The 26323-nt window shown below is 30.5% G+C and overlaps 1 protein-coding gene and 1 non-coding gene across 2 annotated transcripts; both read right to left on the reverse strand.

Annotated features, from left to right (window-relative positions):
* Window positions 1–750: 750 nt before the first annotated feature.
* Window positions 751–2148, reverse strand: LOC111618577 (transcription factor Sox-11-like). Its single transcript, XM_023360136.1, has one exon. The coding sequence runs from the start codon at window positions 1819–1821 to the stop codon at window positions 751–753; it is 1071 nt and encodes a 356-aa protein (XP_023215904.1). The 5' UTR covers window positions 1822–2148.
* A 7145-nt stretch (window positions 2149–9293) lies between these two features.
* On the reverse strand, window positions 9294–9375 carry Trnas-gcu. The gene has a single exon. It is a non-coding gene; the product is annotated as a tRNA-Ser (tRNA).
* Window positions 9376–26323: the final 16948 nt, after the last annotated feature.

Genomic DNA, 26323 nt, shown 5'->3' on the forward strand with positions numbered 1-26323 from the left:
AAGTAAAAAAAAAAAATATATATATATATAATGAAAATATTTTTGAAAAAGAAAGAAAATTTTAAAGTCAAGTTTAGTGATTTTGCACGGTAAACAACTTCCCTCCTGGTATTTCAATGACTATTTTTGACCAGGGTCAAACCATCACCTTTACAAACTTCTTCTCCCTTATATTTTAAAAGGTCAAAATAGCCTACAGGCCACTAAGCAAGAAGTAAAATAACAAAATATCTACATTGTTTGCCATGTCGAAAGGTGTTATCAGCTAGTTCACTGATTACCAGTAAAGATCACAAACAAGAGCACCTCTTTACCGATTTTCCTATATTGTAATTTGTTTTAAAGCCATTGTTCTTAACTTCTAACCAATTTACAGGCATTTTATCTTGATGTATTTTCTTTTTATCTGTTAAAATAATTCTTCGAAAATTAATAAATGGATAATTATTTTATAAATAATATGATAAGTTACGCCATAACGTTATCTGCATAATTAATATAATATACATCATATAATTTCCTGTTGAATATTTTCCTTAATATCTACTTTCTAAACACTTTGAATTGGGTTAATCAATAAATCAACGTTAATTCTATAAGTTGATGTAATATTTAATTCTCATCCTTTCAAAATATTCCAATATTTTACTTTAAAATATGTCCCAACTTTAATGGAGTCGAAACCGACCGCGTATTTATTATTATTTTTTTTTATGACGTAAGAGCCAGCCCAAATTACGTATTCCCAAGTCACGTGATACGTGATAGGGAGGATGCGAAACTTGTATCCAACCAATCACCTCCACCCAAAATATCTGACACTTCGGGAGTAGTATAGTCTGGAAATTCAAAATGCGATCCGGAACTGGAACTTGCGGTATCCACGGTGTCCAATTCCGTGAGGTTTGTCAGGCTGCCTAATTCCTGTGCCCAGTTGGAGGGGAACTGTAATACGTCCGCCAATGCGTCCAAATCGGCCAGGCTGCTGTCCACTGGTCCCTCGGCCAGACGCGACGCTTGCGGAACGCACGCGCTGGTACCGTTACCCCCCGTGCTCTTGTCGAACAGATCGTCGTATAGGCTAATGTTAGCACTCTCGGGTGAAGCCGGCTCGTCTGCCGATGGGGAGCAAGGGACTTTGGCAGGCGGGGTAAGTTGACTAACAGAAAGCGGCACGTGTTTACTCTGTCTAATACTGTCTCTGAACTTCTTGTCGATGGTCAGTTTGAGTTTGAGTCGATTCTGATTGACGGCGTGGGTCACCGTGGTTGCGCTCGTGCGTTGGTGCTTGGGCTTGCTGGAACCACGATCGCCTCCGCTACTACTCTTGTGCTTACCCAAACTGTGTTTGCTGGTGGACTTTTCGGACTTGGGCAATTGTTTCGCTTTCTTCTTGGGCCTATATTTGTAGTCTGGATATTGCTGCATATGTAATATACGCAGCCGTTCGGCCTCCTCTATGAAAGGTTGACGTTCGTCTTCCGATAGAAGTTTCCACCTGCGACCCAACCGTTTACTGATCTCGGCATTGTGCATGTCTGGCTGTTGCTCGCAGATCTTCCTTCGTTCGATCTGACTCCAGACCATAAAAGCGTTCATCGGTCTTTTGATATGATTCGTAACTTTCTTGCATTGCGTGGCGTCCGTATATGGCGTTCTAGAATTGGAATCGACTTTGAGCGATCCGAAGACTTGCTCCTCACTCATTGATTGTCTTCTGTCACTTATCTTCGGCCTGACTCCTCCTGACACTAAGTCATGATTGCCAGCCGAAGCTGCAGACACGTTACCACCGTCGGTCGAGTTGCTGTGCGGTACCATGCTTAGCACAACACTATCTGGCCGTTGATTGTTATCCAGTCCAGGTCGGCGTAACGAAGGCACGAAACGGGTTAATCCAAAGTATGACACGGTTCGACTAAAATCCACTCCCCATAAACAGGGGCCAAGTCTCGAGTCTAAAAATCCTTATGACGCACGATCTTCTCTCACCAACGTATAAACCTACAGCGAACGGTGGCGCTCTGGTATCGGTCTTCTTATGGCCGCGGACGTGTGACGTCGCAACTCGTCCGCCAATAGGAAAGTAGGGTAGTGTCAAGGTGAACGCCCCCGAAGACGTTCAAGGATAAAGTGGGAGGAGTTAAATCGTATTTACACAAGCGAGTCTGGACGGCGACTTTCGCTTTTTCCTCCGTCTCTCTCTCTCTCTCTCTCTCACCGCTCCGTGTGTGTGTATGTTGTCGATGTGTTCGAAGTCCGACCCTCTTTCTCTCTCTCTCCTTTTGTGACGTAATGGCTTCGAAATGTACGATCGACGATTCCTCGCTCGTCTATGTGTCGACCGTTCGCCGCCACGCGTCGCTCTTCACTATAACAATGTGTCTTTCCAAGAATATTAAAATGACGTCATTTTAATCCGTTCTTTTAAATATTTTAATACTATAAAAAAGAAAAATATTTAATTAATTCAACATCCTTAATTTTATATACAGAAATAATAATAAATCATTTAAAAAAAATAATAATAATCTAATTCGTCTCTATTTACAAGTAATTGACAAATTTTCTTATATATACTCGTAGTAAATTAATAATACAAATCGTAAGAAGAGGCGCCATTTTATTTTTTTTATTAATAGCTAAACATGTCGATTTTTTGATGGTTTAACACACTTACTTTTCCTTTAAGGGATTGCTCTAAAGGAGAAAGTGAAGTGGGTCGAACTTTTACGTATCTTATCCGAAAAGTCGGCGATTTTTATGTATTTTTATCTAGCAAGATATGGAAGGTCAAATTAAGTACGGAGATAGAAATAATTACGTCAAAACGTTTAAAAATAAAGATGAACTCGGGTGTTCTATAGGTGGTAGTGTATTGCTCCGAGGATGTGCAAACTTCGAAGTGGGAATAACGCCAGATGTTTCACAACAGCAAACAACAAGAAGTTTGGTATAATGCCACACAGCCTAATATCGTGAAGTTTTATCTCGAGTGCATTTATTTATTTATTTATTTCATTTTTTTCTCCTCCCCTTCCCTTCCCTGCCGAATAAAATCGTTTCGTAGATAGATAAAAAAAACGGTTTAAATTCACTTATATAAAAGAGATTGTGGATAGATAGATATAATTCCAAGAATTTTCATCATTTTCTCTTTAAAATTGTTACATTATTTTGCATATTTTTACGATAGATTCGAATTTTAACTCTCCCTCCTCCTATTTAAACGCGCAAGAAAGCATTACTGGCGAATTTTTCATTCAAAAATATACTTGTTTCTATTATTTCTTGGCACAAAATAACAAAAAAAAAAAAAAATAATAAAGAAAAGATGTTTATAAATATTATTTTGCATTAATGATTCGAGGAATTTATCGTTAATATTTTTCCTGGAATTTATATTTGTTTAATTAGAACCTGATATAACGTTACTTTTCAAGGTTCGTATAAGAAGGTCGATCTTTTAATTCAGTCACGTGGGAGACTTCGTTATATACAGTAGGTCCGTATACGGTTCGTTATGTTATAAAAAGCTCAATGTCGAGCGTGCAGTTATGCAAATTTCACTCCCCTCTTTCTCTCCAAATCCGTAATTATTTCCACAAGACAAAATTGACAAAATTTTCATTTAATAGTAGAAGCAGCTTACAGGAGCCGCGGGGAAAGAGTCTAGGACCCGTAATTTGCATATTTTTATGCTTTATCGACAAGGAGTGAATTGCGCGCTTATATTTCGGCATGACTTTTATAAAGAATTCAATCTTCGAATATTTTATTTTTAATAAAAAAATATATATATATATAATAAAAAGTGTAGAGAACGAGGGAAAAAATTCAATTTAAATTCGTAACTTTTAACGAATTAACATTAAGTTTAAAGTAAGGAATCATCCCTAGGGGGATATGTTATTTGCGGTGTTCATAAGAATCTTGTAAATTAAGGAAAGAGAATTTATCAATAAAAATAAGCCTGTTTTCCTTACTACAATTCATTATCTTAATTATTTACTTAGTAGTAGAGATAAGAATTCGTTAATCCATTCTTAGAACTCCATTACTTAACGGAATCGAGTTAATCCCTGTATGCTTTTATACACTACTTATTGTACTTACTTTACTGATTATCATCATTACTATTTACTACATTTGCCATATATATATATATATATATATATACAGTGTCAATAATTTCGTGTGTAGTCGTAGAGTAAAATTGATATTTATAATTTCTTAGAATATCCAGTCGAAACCATCCCTTCCTCTAGTCGACCGGTGTGATAAAAAGGTTTTTAGCAAACATCCAGTTTTATCAGAAACCAAGTTCCTGTTGCGTTCGTCCTTCTATCAAAATGAAAACAACGAAGCTTGCTTGTAGCAGCTAAATCAGTTCCGTCGTAACTTGACCTATATTTTCATCGTTGACCTTGGTTGCGATACGTAGTCTTTTATATACGTATCGTTCGTTAGAAGGCCTCGATATTACGCTAGATTTTTCGTCTCCCGATATTGCGCACCAAACAAGCCAGTTCGAGTGATTACTTTATTTTAAATTTTTCAACAAAAGGGGGGGGGAGATGGGGTTGAGTTTGTTTAGTATAAAATTCTAATTCTTGTAGGAAATAATTGATTTGTCATACAATTAGGAGAGTATAATTAGTCTTGGATGGATAGGAGTTTGTTAATAAATGACATTTTTGACATTGTAGTAATGATTTTTAAATACAAATTCGTTCTACATATCCTTTTAATTAGCCAGGAGCATAAACCACTTAGTCCATTTGACTAATCAAAGTAGTAGACATACACCGTACTGTACTTATTTTAAGTCAAAGTAGGTGGCCTAATTAGTTTGTAAAATATCTTTTTAAATGCTTTCTAAATCATTTATTGTTTCTTAGGGCCCGTCAGGTTGATAAGAAACCTATTAAAAATTCATAATTTCTTCATTTAACACACCTTGTAAACAATGACCGTTGAAAAATGTCAATTCATTAAGGGGTGATTTTACACATTTTAGAACCGTGACCAATTATTTTCGAGGTATTTTATTACAATTAGAGCCATTTAAGTTAATACAGGCGGTACGTTTTCAATTCTTTTCAATCTTAAATTGTGTGAAAACACTTACTTTTCAAACAATTTAGACTTCAAAGTTATCTTTTCATTTAGATCAGCTTAACATTCTCATTTTAATTACTATTTCTAGTGATTTACAGTTGGGATTTTTGAAATTTTCACAATTTACAAACTCCTTTCCAATTATAAAATTCGCCATATAAAACGAAAAAAAATTGTCGCTTCAAATACAGATTTAATTGGAATAATGTACTGTACATTTTCTACGTCAATTTGATGTCATATCTTCAATTTTATAATGAGAAATTCCAAAGAATGACGTCGATTTTACGTAAAAATATGAGCTAACTTCGCAGACACATTCGATGGATAGAAAGGATATTAGCTTAGATAAATGATATTCTATTACTAGAATTTTCGAATTTCAGCTCAAATATACGATGTTTTAGAACTAAAATTACTTATTTTAGCTTAAATAAGTAATGATTTAGAACTAAAATTTCAAATTTTATTCGTAGACACGTGTTAGACACATCGAAGTTAAAGTTTCGAATTTAAGTTATAGAAACGTAATGTTTTAAATCCAAAATTTCAAAAATTATATGAAGACAGACGAATGAAACAATTAAAAACACAAATATTAATAATTTAAATTTAATTTTATTAATAAAAAAATACAATTTTAACCAGTTATAATCGTATAAATAAATAAGAAACGTGACTCACTTATCACAGTGTGATTCCAAGAACCACACTTTATAATAATATTCGAATCGTAATATTTTCATTTAATTTTAATTGATAACGTTAATTATAATTTAATATTTAAAACATTAAAAAAATCTAAAAAATAAACAAGTAAGCTTTCAATTTAAAGTCTCCCAAAACACAATTTTTATTACTTTTTTCCAATTCCTTGACCTCAATAACCGTAACTTCTCCTTAGAAAATAACATTTGTTAGTAATTTTTATGCGAATCCTGTTATAATATCATAATATATGCCTCATATATTTTATTACAGTCGAATCTCCAATAACGACCACCTCTAAAAGGCGGCCATTCTCTCAGAAACTGTTATACTTTAAATACCTTACATTCAGTGTCCGTTGTTTACAGGTTTGACTGTATTATTAATTTCTCATGACAACTTAAATAAAATAAAATAAAATCAGGTTAAGAGCATCGATACTATAATTATCCTGGTTTCATTTTTGTTTAAAATAATATATAAGGAAAAAATATATATATAGGTCTATATATAAATATGCTAAAAATTATTATTAAGAATCTTATTAATCATGTGAAATATCTTATTCTTGAGATGATTTATGGAATTCTGATATAATCTATCAACTTAGAATAATTGATAATTATAAATTATATCAGTTACTTAATATTAATATTTGAAAAAAATAGGATAATGTAATATATATATGGGTCAATGTACTGTACGGTCAAACCCTCCTAAATAGTGCCACCACATAAAATGCCAATGAAATTGAGAATTCTTTCAGGATCTGTACGTTGCAAGCCATAGTTTTTAATGGCAAATTACAAGCTCCCGAAATCAAATTAGTGTGTAGACTTTAATATACATAATTCTCATCGTTCCAGATACTTCAATTTAACTCCACACTCGATTTAGTGCCGATTTCAGAATCAAATATGGTGGCGACAATTCGAAATTTGTATTTTAATTAATACAGTTCTTATATCTTAAATATTATATAAAGAATCGTGAGTTTTTATATTATTCTATAGATTAATTCTTAGATACTGTATATCAGTGGCGCATTATCCTACGGGCAAAAAGGGCAATTGCCTGGNATGAAAATATTTTTGAAAAAGAAAGAAAATTTTAAAGTCAAGTTTAGTGATTTTGCACGGTAAACAACTTCCCTCCTGGTATTTCAATGACTATTTTTGACCAGGGTCAAACCATCACCTTTACAAACTTCTTCTCCCTTATATTTTAAAAGGTCAAAATAGCCTACAGGCCACTAAGCAAGAAGTAAAATAACAAAATATCTACATTGTTTGCCATGTCGAAAGGTGTTATCAGCTAGTTCACTGATTACCAGTAAAGATCACAAACAAGAGCACCTCTTTACCGATTTTCCTATATTGTAATTTGTTTTAAAGCCATTGTTCTTAACTTCTAACCAATTTACAGGCATTTTATCTTGATGTATTTTCTTTTTATCTGTTAAAATAATTCTTCGAAAATTAATAAATGGATAATTATTTTATAAATAATATGATAAGTTACGCCATAACGTTATCTGCATAATTAATATAATATACATCATATAATTTCCTGTTGAATATTTTCCTTAATATCTACTTTCTAAACACTTTGAATTGGGTTAATCAATAAATCAACGTTAATTCTATAAGTTGATGTAATATTTAATTCTCATCCTTTCAAAATATTCCAATATTTTACTTTAAAATATGTCCCAACTTTAATGGAGTCGAAACCGACCGCGTATTTATTATTATTTTTTTTTTTATGACGTAAGAGCCAGCCCAAATTACGTATTCCCAAGTCACGTGATACGTGATAGGGATTTTAAGTGTTACTTTTTTGGATTTATTTGGTGATTTAAGTGCCTTGATAATTAATTAATGTTTACTCGAATTTATTTTCAAAGTTGAAGTTTATGATGGTTAAATGAGGGATTAAAACGTAGAGACGTTTTCCCTAATAAGAATGATTTATTTATTTATTTAAAATTGAGACAGAAAGATGAGTATTTGCAGTGATAATTTCGAATTATGCAAAGTCATGGCTTTGTTTTCTGACGTTGAAAAATGCTTATGTGAGTAAGGGCAAAGCCACAAAATTGCTATTTTCTTTCTTTTTTTATTCGATAGCAGTGGGTGTTTGGTACTAGAAATAGGACAGAGAACGCCTTAAAACTAACTGCACGAGCTCTCTCCTGAACCTATCGTAAAATTCAAGTCGACCAAGTAGGTCTGTCTGTCTAATCACTATCTTCTCTATTACTCGTAGCGATTGTAAAAATGTTACCGACATTTCTCGTATCCTGTTTTGAAAGTCTTGGGGGCAATTCCGTGCAAAACAGAGTGGAAGATTCACTCTTATTACAGTGCGGGGATCGAATTCGTAATTCAAATTTATTCTTTGAGGCTGATATTAATCATTTCTTAACAACACCCTTGTAAGTTTACAAAAATTCATTTGAAATTACCAATTATAAATAATTTTTTTTTTTCACGCAGTTTCTTTAAAAATTCAAACTAACCAATAACGTTTATCTTCGTGTTAATTTCACTTACGTAATTAAAAAAAAATTAACAAATTAAATCCATCGATTACAATTTGAAACGGATTTAAATAATTTAAACGCCGTTTTTTAACAATTCAAACTAACCAATAACGTTTATCTTCGCATCAATTTCACTTACGTAATTAAAGAAATCAACAAATGAAATCCATCAATTAGAATTTAAATTTGATTTAAATAATTTAAACGGTTTAAACTGTTAAATACGATTTTCTCATTACGAAAAAAAAAATATATATATATATATGTTTGGCCGCATAAAATTTAAGAGAAGTACAACCAGTAAGAATGGCTAAGTAAATTTTGTTCAGGGGCCTTATAATATATACGATAAATAAAAAAAAAAGGGAGAAAAGCATTGTCATATATTAACTTCGAACTTGACCTTTTACCTTTATCGGGCCTCATTTAAGTTCATTGTCACACCTGCCTCTTTTTATTTCTATTAGAGAAGAGATGCTTAAACATATTCTTAATTTATTAATCGAATAAAAAAAAAATATATATATATATATATAATTGAATAATTTAATAAACGTAAAAAGGAACTTAAAAAATAAAAATGTCGGAGTTTAAGAAAAGCAAATTCGTTCTTTCCTATGAGCTTTACACGGAGCTTTATTACATCAGTATTCATAGCAGCGGATTCACGTGTCATTTTTGCACGTGACTATGACAAAGCGCTTGTACTTCCGTTACGTCAGATGCAATGACCTATTTACTAACTATAGATAGCATTATCGCATGATTGATGTTAGTTATTTCCCAGCATAATCTGTATATGATAAATTTCTAATTTGTAACACATTTAAGAAAAAAAAAAAACGAGTAAATATCGAGCTCGGGGGAGGGAGTGGAAAAACTGCATAGAGATGTTTAAAAAAGAATTATAAAACAAATCCGACGAGGATGGGATTCGAACCCACGCGGGCAGAGCCCAATGGATTAGCAGTCCATCGCCTTAACCACTCGGCCACCTCGTCAACTGTTATCATCCCCTTCGTGTCACTTCTTTAAAATTAATTATTGCTTTAGTTCTCGAACCTGAAAGATATCTGGAAAATTATTATTTTCCAGTTCTTTGACACCGGCAGAGTTCATGGACGATCATAAGGGCTTTGGCACAAAAACTTGAAAAAGATATTTGGCAGTGGGGCCAAATTGATTCTAGTGGCATCCGTCCGGTCAAGTTATTTTTGGTTATAGTAGTGACTCTTTTTTTTGTGTGTGTGTGTGTGTGTGTGACGTTTCAAAATTAAATAGCCCCAAAAAATTGTTATTTAAAAAAAAAAATGAAATTATGATTTAATGTGACACTTTTAAGCAGATGTTAAGTTTAAGGTAACGTGTTTCAGTATCTATACGGAACGGAAACACGAAGTAATATCTAATACAGACCTAAATTCGTTTCGTGTAAATAGGATTGTATACAAATAAACACGCTCTTGCACCTATGCAAAGAGCAAAAGCACTAACAACATCTGCAATATATTAATGCTTATCATCATACATGTGAAAATATTCACATTGTTTTTTTTTTTATATATATATGACGGTGAATATTTATGTGAATATATAAACAATAACCGCATGCTGATTTCGTAAGACAATAATGATAATTGATAAACATGTATTGCATTAGTTTTTATATGCTGATGATGATTGTGAGTGTTCAGTATCTTGTGCTATAAATATTTACAATTAATTTTGTATGATAATAAAGATGATGATGATAAACATTAACATGGCTTTTATACGATGTCACATGTAACGTATTAATATTTATCATCATAAAGATTGAATTTGTCTTCCAGCGTGGATTACTCCAGAAAAATTTCCCTCTTTTAAGATTAACTAAAGCAAAATATCACGTTTCGAAATTTCAAGATCTTGTTTTATTGCACCCTCCAGTTAAGTCTCTCTCTCTCTCCCTTTTTTTGCCCTCTTAAACAGCAAAAAACAACAGCAAAATTGTACTTTAAACGATCCAACCTTTACCACTTCATACGATATTTTACGTTGGCCCCATTATTCATTTCGATATAAAAATTATAAATTTATATCCTTAATTTCCTTAAATATTAACTCTTAATTTAGACTTATAAAAATATATTTTAAGGCGTGTTAAACACGTCAAGTGAGATTTAGCCTAAAGAATAAATTATGGAATTAAATAAATTAATTTATTTAAAATTTAAAAAAAAAACGAGAAGAAAATCTTTAAGAGATGCGAAATTTATTTTTCTTTGAATAGAATATGAAAATAAGACGGGGGTAATTTTATAAAACGTTATTTATAGTCTTAATTATAACTCATGACATAAATACCTTTGAGTCTGGTTCATAGTCTAACATTTAATCATTTATCGTCTCCTTAGGTAAATTATAAAAGTTTTATTTTAATTAGAATATAAACTTAAGTTCAGTGAACTTAATGTTTTGCGGTTGAAAGGTATGGGGCAAGATGAGCTGACTCAAAAATTCTTCTCGATAACAACAAATGTCCATTGCTACTTTTTAAGGCTAGTTTAACTACTTTCCTTTTAAATTTTCTACATTTGTCGTTTCTAAGAAAGTTTGTCGTGCTTTGAAAATCATTTCAAAACTGGATTACGTGACAAATTTCGCCCACGTTTTTTCGTGTTATACCTGTTCGAGTCAACTTTTCTTTTTTCCTTTTATTCGTGTAATTTTCTATGTATATTATTGATTTAAAATGAGTTTTATTACGTTAAAAAAATTCATTTTTAAGTTGTTAATTATAATTAAAAATGTTTTAAATCATTGTATTATTTAATTATATATACAATTAATCGCTTTAAAATTACTTATTTATCAGTTAAATTGCGTGTTGTTGTTGTATTATTAAATGTTAAAAACGGTATTAAATTTATTGGATTAATTTTTTTTTATTCAGTAATTTAATAGATAAACAATGAAAAAAGCATTGAAATTCTCTACCAGGAACCAAAAATTTTAGTTGTAAAAATCTTCAAAAACATTTTTGAGGAATATATAGTAAGGTTGGATGTGTAACTCAATACGAACCCTGCAGGTGCTATCTTCTTTGTCTATTCTATGTGTACATGGAAAGGACGGCATTGAATAGCATACATTTAGCAACTATTGTGGGGTACTTCGCCCCAATCTCCCCATTCATTCGAGTCCCCTTGCAACGAGTTTCCAGATCATATGACAGCGGGAAATGCTTGACCCTCGAAGTAGGTGTGGCTAATTCTCTATCCTCCTTCCCCATGTTAGGGGTCACCTTGTTCGGTGTTTCTCCCCGAAGACCTTCGTAACTTTTAACACACCAAAAGAAAAACACTGAACTACCAAAATGTAATCAGAGAAGAAAAATTGTTGTTCTTTAAAATTACACGCTCCCCCTTCGGTATAACGTAACGGTGTTATATCGGGTATATATATGTAGTATATTATATATATATATATATATATATAGCAAATTATGCTTGAAATTTTTACATTGGTTCACTCTAATTAACCTCTTTTGAAAGTACAGTACCAACAAGTACCAAAAAAAAGGTACTGTTTCATGCACAGATTGTCAAATGGGTAATCCGCTTATAAAAAGTAATATTAGTTATATTTATAGAAAAGTTTTATTAAATATAAATTTTACTAATGTTGTTAAAAGTGTGATAAATTGACCGAATCCTTCTCTTTAATGAATTTCGCAACTCCACCCCTCCCCCTCGCATTTGGCTATTTTTTCGAATTTAAAGGCCGTCAAGATATATAAATCTTTTATCACGTTCTAAAATCATTATCTGTTACTCGGTAAATCTTCTGTTTTCAAGCGGTCTTTTGATCAGATTTCAGCTGCCATCTTCCTTCCCATCGTTCCCTTCGGCACTGAGATAGTACGCCAGATCCACTTAAAAACCGTGATTCAGCAACAGCTTAGCGGGTGGTCGATCACGTGGTCGACATCACAGTAGAAATTATCGCCGAAAAAAATGGTTCGAAGTCGTTTCATAAAAGTCAGTATCTCACCCATCGACAGTACGGTACACTCTGTGCAACGAACTGTGCCATTTGAAGTACAGTACCATCAATTCTTCGAGATTTACTAAACAAATATTTGAGTTAATTACTCGAAAATTTACCATTTTTAATTTAAAAAAAAAATTCAGAAATTTGCCGCACGCTTCGCTACATTAATTAAGCTAATCCTGTTGCAATCGAGTGCCAAAAAAGTGTCATTTTATATGCTTTCTCTTATTTTTTTTTTTTTTAAAGAAAATGAAGCATTATAATGTAATTTTAAATATAACAAAATATGGAGTTAAGATGTGGCAAATTTAAATTTTAATCAAGAGAAATATGGGCATTACAGGAGGATGTAAAGATCAATTACAGGAACGAGATAGCAAAATGGAGGTTGTATGTATCGGAGCATAAAGTAATAGTAATTGTCTCATGCAATCCCTCCCCTTTACGAAAACTTTAAAATGAGAAAGAATAACTCTTGATATATAATCCAAAGTTTACTAGAGACTAGTACCTATTCCCCATACAAGAATGGTGCAACTTATCATCTATCTACCCCATATTTACTCCGGAGGAAGAGAAACCAATGTCAAAACTCAAGTCACACAAATGACAACTAGCGGAAGAAATGGAAGTCGACAATCGATAAAAAGAGGAATCATCGAAGCATATATTTACATAGAGCTATCTGTATAGGAGAAGACGACTGACAAATCCGTTTGGATTCTATACTTGATGATAGTGTGTGTGTGTGTGTGTGTGTGTACGTTCGGCAGTTTAACCGTTCCCTTCAATAAGGGCTTTCAGATTTTCTACGATAAGATTTAGAAATTTGCCAAGAAGCAGTTGATACATCTCATGTTTATATTTTTGGACACGTTTTTATTGCCTGGACCAAAGTGCTTACATCAAATAATATATTTATACGCTAACATATATTTTATCTGTTTATGAGCAAAGCATTGCAACATTTGCAGATACGGCAATGCAAAGGAGGGAGCAAAAGAATTACTTTGAAAAATTCCATCTATGTGAACCCACTAGTAATATATATATATGTGATATTTCGGAATATTTATTGATGCGGTGTCGACTAAATCTCTACAGAATGTTGGCATGTTTCAAAATGTAAAAATCTGGTGAAAAATAGTCTGAAGATAAATAAATATTCTCTAGAAAATGTTATAAAACATATAAAAATTCATGAAAATTGATAAAGGAGTCTTGAAAGTTGGTGAAAAATGTAGCGAAAATGAGCGGAAGATGCGGATGATTAAAAAAAAAGGGATGAAAAATTCCACGAAGAGGAACGAAAACTGATGCAAAAATGACACGAGATGAAAATTCGGTGTAAGAAATCTTCATAAAGAACAGAAAAACTGATGAAATCACATAAGGAACCATAAAAATGTGTGGGAAACATCAGGAAGGAAAGTAAAAAAAAAAACACCAGATAGGGACTTAAAAATTGATGAAAAAAATGACCAGAGAATGGAAGCAAAATGTAATATGAATATGAGTTATGCATAAAAAAAATAACGTGTCTATCGCGTTTTGAAAATGTTTTAATTCGCAAAGTAATAGAAACGAATGGGATCCATTATTAAGAGACGGTATCCTTTGATTGTACTCGTCGAACCCTTTCTCCCTTAGGAGGTGGTAGAATTAATAGAACGCATGCGTAATGACGTCACCTAACGGTCTGTTACGACGGTCGACGACCCCTTTCCAACCGTGGTTGGAAAGGGCCAGGTGATTACTGTGCCCCTCATCAGACTGACAGCTGCGCTCTCGTTGCTAAGGACGGGAGTGAAGGTAGTTACTACATCGATTAAACGACGAGTGAGCGAGTCCATTACACCGGGTTCGGCCGTTGCTTTTGCTTCCTGAAACTTGCCACTTTTTATTTTGAAAGTCGAATTTTCTATGATATCTGATTGTCAAGTTATTGAACGTACGGCAGATGTTTGAAAGACAGATGCATCGCGTTCAAATAATTTCAACTAACAGGATATTGTTTTTTTTCTCCCCCATTTTTTTTTAATATCTTTTTCCCCGAAAATTCGATAGTTATTTACCTTAAAAATTTCCCTCTCTCCCCCCACGTAGTACTTGCATTAACAATATTATTAAAACTGGAAAGACATTAAAGTTAAGTCATAAAATAGAATCCGAGCCATTGTATTACTTTGTAAATTCCCAATGGTGACTCCTGTTACGATATTCGAAAATGGTAATTTTAATGACTCCATCTTCATTTTAATATGTTATATTAAATGTCATTTGATAAAGGAAGAAACAAAACTAGTTTTTTTACAATCAATTCTTGTCACTTATCATCTACAAAATATATTTACTACTCGATATAAAGCAGGTGTTAAATTAGTTTTATCAATAGAAAACCTACAAAACTAGGATGAAGTAGCAGCTGTGATTAATGCTTTTTTTTATTATTATTATTTGAAATTTTGTTATTATTACAAGGTTAATAATATTTAGAACTAATTATAATGTTAAAAAACAAGGTTAGGAATCACTCGATTTTACGTTTTATCCAATCAAACACGTTAGCGTGACTGTAGTTAACGGTGAGAAATCCCAACCTTGTTATAACGGAATGGTTCTAAATCGTAGGGAATTAATCAATCATATTGAATTTAATATTGTTAAACAAGATTAAAAAAATGAAATAATGTTTACTGATAATATTAAAAATCGACTTTGTATAAATAACTTATTTAATTTTACATCTTTAATTATTAATAAAGTGTGTAAACTTTATACCCTTAGATTAATGAATGTAGAAAGAGGAAATGTTAAATAAACAATATGTAAATTTTTTTAACAAAATAAATTGGTTTTTATACATAAATTAATCTCCTTTACCTTTTTTTTTTTTTGCTTTTTTAATCGAATATTTGGATCTGATCTTCCGTATCAAGTGATGAGGAGTTTGCATCTTCGAGAAGATTTTAGATGCTCATAGGTAAAAAGTAGATAAATTAGAATATTTTTTTGTAATAAAAATATTAAATAAATATATGGCTATCTCTCATAATTTTATTTAATTATTTTATCATAAAATTTATTACTGTTTTTCAATTGAATTCTTGTTAAAGATGAAAGAAAACTGTGCCCATATGAAAATTGAAATATTATATAGGCCTATATTGTAAAATTTTTAAACAAATATCAGAATATTGTGTAAAAGTTATTTAGTTAGCATCTATTCTTTATATATAAATAGCTAAAATCATTTATAAATTCGATTAAATCATTTTATTACCGCTATTTGCTTCGATTAAACATTGAAGATAATGAAAAGAGGAAGTAGAACCAACGTGTTCTATAAGCGAAAAAATCAAGAGAATTTCAGAATTTTTAGTATTATCTCCGTTCTATATCATAAAAATTAGATAAATAATAATTTTATAAACATAAACACCAAGATCTATACGAACTAATTCAAAATAATCATCTTTGTAAGCAAAAGCTCTATACTTGTGACTGAATCGGGCCCTACCTCATAATTTTCAGGTCTTGCGTGTATATGACGTAATTCGATTAGTATTATAGATTAATCACTTGCTCTACTACTCTCCGGAAGTATAAAAATATATAAATAAAATCAATATAGCAAATAAAACGAATTTTTACCATTTATCAAAATAATTTTATCATGTTTTTCCGCGTAAAAGACTAAATTTTGGGGCCTTCTATGAACTAAATAACTCTGCTGATACCCTTTACTTGAATACCCCCGTGTATACAAGTAGTATCTGATAATACTTCGATTTAAGTTTGAATAAATTAACAATTTTGCATGTATTCTTTGAATATTTTAGTCTTTTTTTTACGGAAGACTGAATACAATACTCAGAATAACTGAATATAATATATATAACACTATATGAACCGCTACTACACTCACAGAAATCTAAATTGTCAATGTTTCACGTAGTTTTCTGTCTACGATATGGAACAGCACATGAAACAGTAGAACAGCACATGAACATAGAACAGCACATGAAACAGTATATCAATGTTCCATACAGTCCTCAAGATTGCAGTCAGGATTGTAACGTTCAGTCTTCAATCGCTAAGACCATGGTCTTCACTCCTCTTGAGGAAGAATATATGCAACGTTCTCTGTTCAGAAATTGTAGTACAGTACTTTTTTTATTGAACTCAGCGGAAAATTGACCACAGTTTATAGGCCATTCCATATAACAATATAATCTTCTATAAGAAGACTAAATTCTCAATGTTTCTGGTAGCTTCAAGTCTTCTCAGTTGTAGTTTACCATCTTCAATGTAATCTTCTTGTTGAAGATTGAACAATATTCATGGACATGTAATTGTGTTGAAGATTGAACAGTGTTTACGGAACGTTGCATGTAATCTTGTTAAAGATTGAACAATGTTCATGGAACGTTGCGTGCAATCTTCTTGTTAAATATTACATGCAACGTTCCATAAACACTGTAGTTTTGTTTACTGAAGATAGCTGAAAACTCTATAGAACAATACATGAAACATAACAATCTTCTTATAGAAGACTACAATGGGAATAAAGAAGTGGATGCAAGTAGGAAAAAAATAAGGCCATTCTCGAGTCCTGTTTTCCACATCTGCTCACAAAACATATCTTTTATTGGGTCAATAACCTATAATCAATTTACATTGAATTAAAATACCCATAGGGTTGTTTATTTTTGAATGTTAACGGTTTCGAATTTCGTTCATTGTTTTTGATTGTTTTAAACGATTAAAAAAGATTACCCTCATTTCAAAAATGCAAAATTGACAGAGATGTTTATCATTTTGAAAATAGGAAATAAGCTTTGAGGGCAACAAAATACTCGCATATAAAATTACAATATAATTAAACTGACGGTGAATTAATTATTTCATTAAATATAATTAATTAAATTAGAAAAATTCATGTGAATAATTTAATATACATTTTTTCTTTTTTTAAATTAAATGTTAACAATTGAATTATGTTAAATTAATTATTCTTTACTTAAATTAATTTTTTAAAATGTATAAATATTAAATTAAAATTTATTATTTTTAACTAAGTTTATTAATTATTATTATTATTTCATGCAACAAATTTTGCTGGATAGACATATGTTTTTAAACTTTAAAAGTTTATTTTTTAAATTGGATTACAGGATTCTTCTGTTTATGATAAAAATTTGATAATGAGAATGTTTTTATGCATAGAAACTTGTGTTACTAAATTTTCAGATTCAAGTTACTTATGTAGTATTCTTTACATTGTGTTCAAATTAATTTAAAAAATATCACATTAAAAGTATTTTATATTTAAAATGTTTTAATTAATTTTTTTAAAATATACTGGTAATCTAGATTGAAAAATTATTCCATTTTGGCCGGTAAAAGATTGATTAAAGATCACAAAAAATGCCTATTGCCAGTACATTTTTCTTAAAAAAGTTCTTTATTAATAATACATGATGAAATATTAAGCAGTATATATTGTTCTTACAATAACTGATTACTAAATTAAATTACTATATTTCTTTAGTTGTATTTAATCAACTTTCATGCTTTTAGTAAGTTCAATTTGATAACACTAGTTTTATTCCTTATTTGAATATTAATTACAACAGATATAATTTTTAAAATTTGAGAAATGTGGTATTGATATTATAAGGTATTCTATAACAACAGAAGTAAATACTACATTCCAGAGTATCTGATATTTAGGATATATTATAGTGTAAAATCTTTCTTGATTTTGTAAAATTTATTATTATAAATGTATACATCATAAAAATCAAGTTTTTATTAATCTAAATAATAGTAACTTATTGATTTTAAACAGTAGCAAAATTGGGAATATTCTAATTGACAAAAATATGTTATAAAATGTATCAGTAATGTTTCAATTAACCTTTTAATTTTAGTATATGATACAAGGCAATCTTAATTATTATTTAGATTCATGGTGATAAGTGAAGTATGTGTGGATGTTTTTATTGATTGAAAATTGAAAGCATAATTAGCTTTTCTGCATTTGGAATAAAAAACGTCTTATAATGTTTAGTAAAATTTAATTTTAAAAATTACTATATGATAATGATTATGGACAAATACCGTTGAACCTGTCTATCTCAAACAAGTTTATGTCAAAAACCTCTATCTCAAAATTTATTTTTTTCTGCCTAAATTCAATATATTTTCCATGTTTATCTCAAATAATTCTCTCCCAAAAACCTCTATATCTCAAATTGGACTGAAATGTCAATTACAGATTAAAAGCTCCGGTGACTACATTTTGATAGCATAAATTGCAGTTGAGAAACATCTCTTGCACAGTTACAATTTATATTATTTTTCTCTGATATTCTACTTTATTTGGCTTGCATCTTACTGGTTGAAGAAAGTTGCGCATCATATTGACAAATTTATGTCAAAAATGTTTTATTAATGCATAATACAGGTATGTACTGTACTTGCTTTTGTATTAACAAAATAATTTCCTCCAATCAAACCTATTACTGTTCACTATGTAGGAACCTCTATATCTCAAATTTTTTTCTCATTCCTGTGAGGTTCGAGGTAGACAGGTTCAACTTTTATAGAATAAATAAATAAAACCACCTTCATAACTGTAGAAAAATTATTTAAAAACAAACATTTTCAATCTATTCAAAACTATCGTTAGCAAAACATTTGAAATAAGCAATTAGTTTGAATTTTTGAATAATTAAATAATTTTTCTGGAATTAAGGTTGATTTTATTTTGTTTGATTTTCTAATTACTCTCCAATTGAAAATTGCATAAAATATATATGAAATTTGGGATAGATAATATTTATTCTCATCTAAAGCATTATTCTTTTAACAAACTCATAATTTTATAATCTTTTTATTTATTATGCAGATTTACTACAGATTTTTCTAGATACAAATAATTTTTCCTATAATGTAATTATTTCATATGAATCTATAAACTTATCCAAAAATATTAATTAAATTTTCTCATTTTTAAATTTTTTATTAAGAAATGTTCTTATCATAGCTTTTTTAGAAATTAACACATTTCAATTAAAATATAATATTAAAAAAACACGAAAAAATACATTTAATATTTGATTTGTTTGTAAAGAAAGATAATATATTGTCATATCAGATACACATTGCATATTTCCAGAAGATACAAATAACTATTTTTAGTGAGGAACAACACTATTGTCCCATAATAACTCCATAGTCCAAACAATCATTTCAACGTTTTGGAAATGGAAAGATATCATCATGAAAAACTCAGATACACAACTAGTCAACACAATGCACTACTTAAAAACCCAAACAAATGGAAATCATTGGATGCAAGATTGGGACTATATGGGTGTTCAGTGATTTACTCCCATCATCCAACAGAAGAGTATATTATATGCAGTCATTAGAATTTTATATATTCAACTGCAAACACATTACCTTACTTTTCAAATATGCCAAATTGTATGTTAAAGAGCAAGTAATATTAACTATTTGTTAATCTTTCTTAATTTATAAAATTTCTGTTACAGACTTTTTCTAAAGTTTCATGTAATTAATACAAAAATTAATATCACTTAGTATCTCAAGATAGTTTTTAAAAGTATTTAATTCAGCTCTAGTACTGTACATGTACTGTACATACCAATCAATACAAATGAAATGAAACGCCTTTATTTTCAGTTTACTTAAATATGGAAAATAAAACAAAACTCATGAAAAAAATTAATGAAAAATAATAATCTTTTAATAAATATTAAGAATTAGAAATAGAGAATGCAATTTTTTTAATGCCAAAAACTGTACTGGAATAAACTATTTAGTACTATTTTTTATGGATAATCAGGAATGTAGCCAGAAAATTTCTGAGTATGGGTTCCTTTCATGGTTGATGACTTAGCATTTAGAAAGATAAGCTACTGTAAAAACACAATAGTCCATGATTGCTAACAACATATAATATACATGACAATACACATTCAGTAATATGCATGACAATGCTCAATGAAAAACAGAAAAGGCTGAACAAGAACAAGTATTAAATTTTATTCTTCTAACTTCATGTAACATGTAGCATAATATTTGAGTCTGATGCACCTGTTTTTCTGTATCCTCAGTGGTCGACTGCTCGTGGCATTCTTTTTTAATGATATTTACATTCACATGTGAGCGAGCATTAGTGAGGACCAGCAGCGAATGTTAGTATGGAAAATGTTGTCCCTTGTGGCTATATCCCTGTATAATTTTTTTACAGAAAAATTATCATATGAAATAATTGCATATTTTTCAGCAGTGAAATATTACTCTTAATTTTCAGTTAGATATATAATATTTTACTTACAATTGTTTATCTTTGTTATTCCACATACTTATTACATATTGATACCATTATGCTCATTCAACTTAGGCTTGCTGACCGTCCTCCATACATTTGGAAAGATAGTTCTCCACTTAACTATATTGTCCTCACATCCTCCCTTTTATCAACAATGTCCTCCTTATGAGTCATTTTAGTTATTTGTTTTTGTTTAATTTTACTTTATCACAGTGGCATAGAGTGAGTGTCAGCCACCCGGAGCGGAGGAAAATTTCACTTCCCCTTTATTTCTCAATTTAAAACAATAAAATTCAGTTTCATCACAGAATAAGAAATGAAAAATTCCATGCTCATTTCAATCGGTCCGAATTGTAGGTGCGACAAAAATATGAAATGAAATGGTTCAAATTTTTACAAGATATTATTATTATTATTTATTGTGAAATTTTGCTGCCCGCGGTGGGCCGTCCCTGCTGCTCCCACTATGCTATGCCACTGCTTTATCATCTCTGAAATATTACTGGCAAATGACATTCTAACATTTTATTTTCTTATTATAAAAGAATAGTTTTGTCTTTCTCTTTCTGCCACTTTAGTAAGTGAAAGACATTATTATTAATCAGTCAGACAAGCAAATAAAATTTAGGGACTTAATTAGGGTAGCAGTGTGCAAAAATTGGTAATAATTCTAATATTGAGTTTAAAACCGTATTTATTGTCTACTTAACCCTATAATATAATTGAGATGGGTTGATGATGATGATAATAATAATAATAAAACAGGCCAAAATAACAGAACATACACAAATAAAGCAAAGATTAATTAAAGAATATCAAAGTAGGTTAAATGCTATTCTCAGCACACATTAAATGCAAAACATATGGCAAAACAATAAACACATATGTTGTCCCAGTACTCATTTATTCTTTTGGAGACAGTACACATTAGACTCTCACAGATCTTGAACAACTCCAAAGAAAAACAAGAACAACACTTAATAAGCATAAACATCATCATCCTAAATTTGCTATAGAAAGATTAAACTTTCCACGTAAAGATGGTAGACATGGTCTGACTGACATAGTTAACCTTCACTACAAACAAATACAGACACTTAATGAGTTTTCTACAAAAAACAAGAAACACTACTGTTACATTAAGCAGTAACTCTAGCAGACTCAAATAACACACCAGTAAATTTACATTCATAGCACACAGACACAATGCAACATGAAAAGCATAGACACCATTAAGCAATCATGGGTTCAAAAGGCACTCCATGGCAGGCATCCTTACAACCTGGCCCAGGATTTTGTTGACAAAACTGCGTCAAACAGCTGGTTAGCTCGTGGATGCCTCTTTGGGGAGATGGAAGAGTTCATGATTGCCATACAGGATCAGGTCATAAATACTAAAAACTACAGAAAACACATATTCAAAGATATAACACTCACAAATATCACATCATGCCAGAAACTATAGATCATATCACTTCTGTTGCAAGCTCTTGGCACAGATTATTTACATAGACCTAATCAAGTAGCAAATATAATATACCAAAGGGTTACAAACACAAATCAACAATGTCCTCCTTATGAAATTATTAAACATCCATGAACCATACTACAAATACATTTCACAGACAATATTGGAAAACAAAATGTACTATGACAGAACCATAATCACAGATAAAACAATTTCCCACAACAGACTAGACATCACACTCATTGAAAAACATAAAATCACATACATTATAGACATATCTGTTTCAAACACACACACACAATATACAAAACACATGCACTGAAAACTCAGCAAGTACACAGAACACGCCCAGGAAATAAGGCATTTGTGGAGGATGGATAGGGTGCTTATTGTACCTGTCGTTCTCTTCTCTACAGGTGTCATACCACACACACTACACAAAAGCCTGGAAACATTACAATTGAAAAGAAACACATACATCACACTNAATAAATTTTGTTGGATTGAATAAAAAAAAAACATTATTTAAATATTTTCTAGTGTTTTAAAGTTAAATAAGATACGTTTAATGACGCCTGCGTCGCTGCGCGCGACGTATCGCGCCATTAGAAGAGATTAAAATAATTGAATTTTTTTCCCTTTTTAAACGAAATAATTACGAAATAACTCAACTCTGACGTCAATAGAGTTCGTATTATATAAAACGGGAGCATGTAAAGTTTATATATTCTATTTTAAGTAATCGGGGAGTCGCGTCAAGGCCTCCTCATCCTCACCTCGACGACATCTACGAAAATTTTGATGTATAGTGGGCGTTTGTTGATATTTATTCGTACTTTAATAGTAATTTAATCTCTGAAGAGACGTTGTTGTTGGACAGGGAAAGAGAGAGAGAGACAGAGAGGGAGGGAGGGAAAAGAGATTTAATGCAGACACACATCTACTCCCTATATCTATTCACATTTACCAATGACTAATTTCTTGTTAATACCAATTACTCACAATTAATTCGAACTTTCGTAGTAAAGTTTAAGTTATAAAATATGTTTAATTTAAATGGGACAATCGCACGATANATCGAAAGATTATGATATCGAGATTAGACTCTTCAAGGGTACGCGAACTACCCTTTGGTAAATATCATATAGATCACGTTAATGTTTTTTTTTTTTTTATTAAAACGAAGAAAGTACACTCTTAGCATATATATATATATAGATTTTTGTGTTATCTTAATCCCTTCTCAAATTATTAACAGACATCTTTCCAATTAAATCTGTAGTAGAATGTTTTAGATATAGAAACCTAAGCTTTTGAATAGGGCCTCGCTCTTTTTAGATGTTTCAAACAGGCATAAATATAACTTTATTACATTAATTTCTCAAAAACAACTTCCCAATAATAATAAATATAAAGATGTGTTTTAAACATGGAAACATATTGTTAGGGCCTTCCTTTTTTTGGGCCTCAAATATATACTTGTCGATATTATTCGTCTTGATTTAGTATTTAGAATTTAAGACTTTATATAAAAGGGGCCTCGCAGATAATTAATAAATCTAAAAATTCATTTAGAAATAATAAAACTAATCTTAAACAATTTCTAAACATTTATATAATAAAAAAAAATAATAATAATTTTTCTAAATTTAGTTCAAAATATNTTTTAAGAACTATTGATTATAATATAAATTCTATTAAAGGAATTTTATTTCCAGATGCAATTTAACCTAGATTAACTTTTAACGTTATTTTAAAACAAAACCGTAACCAATTAAATGTTACGCGCAACGCCTCGACGTCGCGCTGCTTGTTACGCGAACGAAACGCGATACGATAAAAATCGACAAAGAAAAGAAAAAAAAATGCTTAATATATCTGTTAAATAGAAAATTTTAACAGTGAAATGAATTTATAAAATATAAACGCATTTTCTCTAACTTCCACACTATTTTATTCAATAAAAACATCGTATATTTGTATAAATTTGTCGATAAATTCTATAGCAAATCTGTAATATGAACCGCGTATCAAAGTGAAGTTACTTATATTGTTCTCATTTCTACAAAAAAAAAGAAAAGAAAAAAATAAAAGGTAAAGTATTCTTAAAGCCGTAACCGATCCGGCTGTGTACACAGAACATAAAAATTCTGTAGACACACTATTTTTAACAAAAGAAAGTTGATCCTTTAATTTCCACCTGCATTCGTATGCTCGGAGTCCACATCTAAGGATCCGATAACGCCGTCCTATGTTTGTTTAGAGTGAACAAAATGTCCTTTAACCGCTAACCGATCCTTGTCTGGCTGAAATGATGCATTGCGCATACAAAAACCTTAGCATAGGATCACTATTCATTTAACTTCTGTACAGATTTACAACACAGAAAGTCCTCTTATATAAGTCACTCCTCGTAATTAATTTCTTGTTCTTGGGGTGAAAACATCCCTCAGGGGTATAAAACACTGTATTAGAACTGTTTAAAAACATCTATAATTAGTATAATTTATCTTACTATAGCCCTAAAGCTCAATATTTCAGTTTGGAGGTTGTTTTTTTTTTCTTGGAGGGGGGTGGGAGGAGTTGATCTTCAATTAAAGTTAAACTAAAATACATTAATTTATAGAATAACAAGAAAGATTTTTAATATTCTATAACCTTTCTAAAATTTTATCTCGTTAGAAACACAATCATTGAATCGTGTGGAGTGGGAGTTTCCCAAATTTCGATTCGTTATCGAATGCTGATCAAGGTGTAATTTGTTTTAAACGTATTCTATAATTCATTGTTATTCTAGAATGTTGTAGACTCCCACCCCTAATTATTTTTTAAGGAGAAATTTTCTCATTGTTTGCAATTGTTATTTATATATAAGAATATATATATATAAATTCTGCTATTGTACTAAGAAACAACACCTATGTTTATCCGGGTTACGTAGTTAATTAAACAAAAATTTTTAAAAAATATATATGTTATACAAATTATTCGATTTTAAAAAGGTCTAAAAATGTTTTTGGCATAAAGCACGAGATTGTAAACATCCAAAAAACCTTCTTTATAAATATCCTTAGGAATTTATCTGAAAAGTTTTAGTACTTACAGTTCTATAATTAGCAAGTTCTTACGCTTCCATAAGGCACATCACTTAATAACCCAGTTGAATTTTTTCCCCTATTTTTAAGGATCGAACATCAAACATAAGGAACCGACCTAGATTATATTCTCTTTTTCTATCTCCACCCTCAGGTAAGCTATATTAAAAGCTTAATATCCGTTAAGTACGATCAGATTCCTGTCATTGTGCCCCTTTTAGGAATTGGGTCATCAAAGAAGATAAGCTAATATGTAGAATCCCCAAAGCACTAAAGTGAGAGAGAGAGAGAGGATAAACTATATTAAATTAAAATAGAATTCTTTTAAAAATATATATATATATTTTAAGATAAAAATTATAAATATTAAAACGGGTTAGATAAGTAAAAGTCGAGCGTGACCCTCCCAACTATAGATTAATTATTACTATTGTACTTTAAACTAAAGAAAGTTTATGAAAAAATGTAAAATTTATTATAATTGTTTATGCGTAAATTATTGTTTTTAATTATTTTTACGATAAATTAAAGTTAATAATATAAGTTATTATATAAATATCTGTGTATAATGCGCATTATACTGAATGTAAGAAAAAAAAATATTTCTTTGATTACCAATTCTAAGAATCCCCTAAATGAGGGGGCCACAATGAGGGGAGCCAACAATAGATAAATTTGGGGCCCTAAATCAGGGGCCCCAAACTTATCTATTGCTCTTACAATCGAGAAAAAATAAACCGAATAAGAGTAATTTTTTTTTTGTTTTTCAAATTTAAGATGTATTTGATTATTATACAGGAGTAATTTCTAATAACTTGCAATTTGAATATTTTGAAATTAAGTTATTGTTCAATAGGTTATTGATAACGAATATACTAAACAGTGTTCTATTTATTAACAGATAGGGCCTAAGAAGAACACTCCTTAAGTTCTATCTGTTTAATAGATAAGCTAATTTCCTATATAACTCAAAAGTGTTTATC

This window comes from Centruroides sculpturatus, unplaced genomic scaffold, assembly GCF_000671375.1.
Source record: "Centruroides sculpturatus isolate CEXI.00-Female unplaced genomic scaffold, Cexi_2.0 scaffold67, whole genome shotgun sequence".
Taxonomy (NCBI): domain Eukaryota; kingdom Metazoa; phylum Arthropoda; class Arachnida; order Scorpiones; family Buthidae; genus Centruroides; species Centruroides sculpturatus.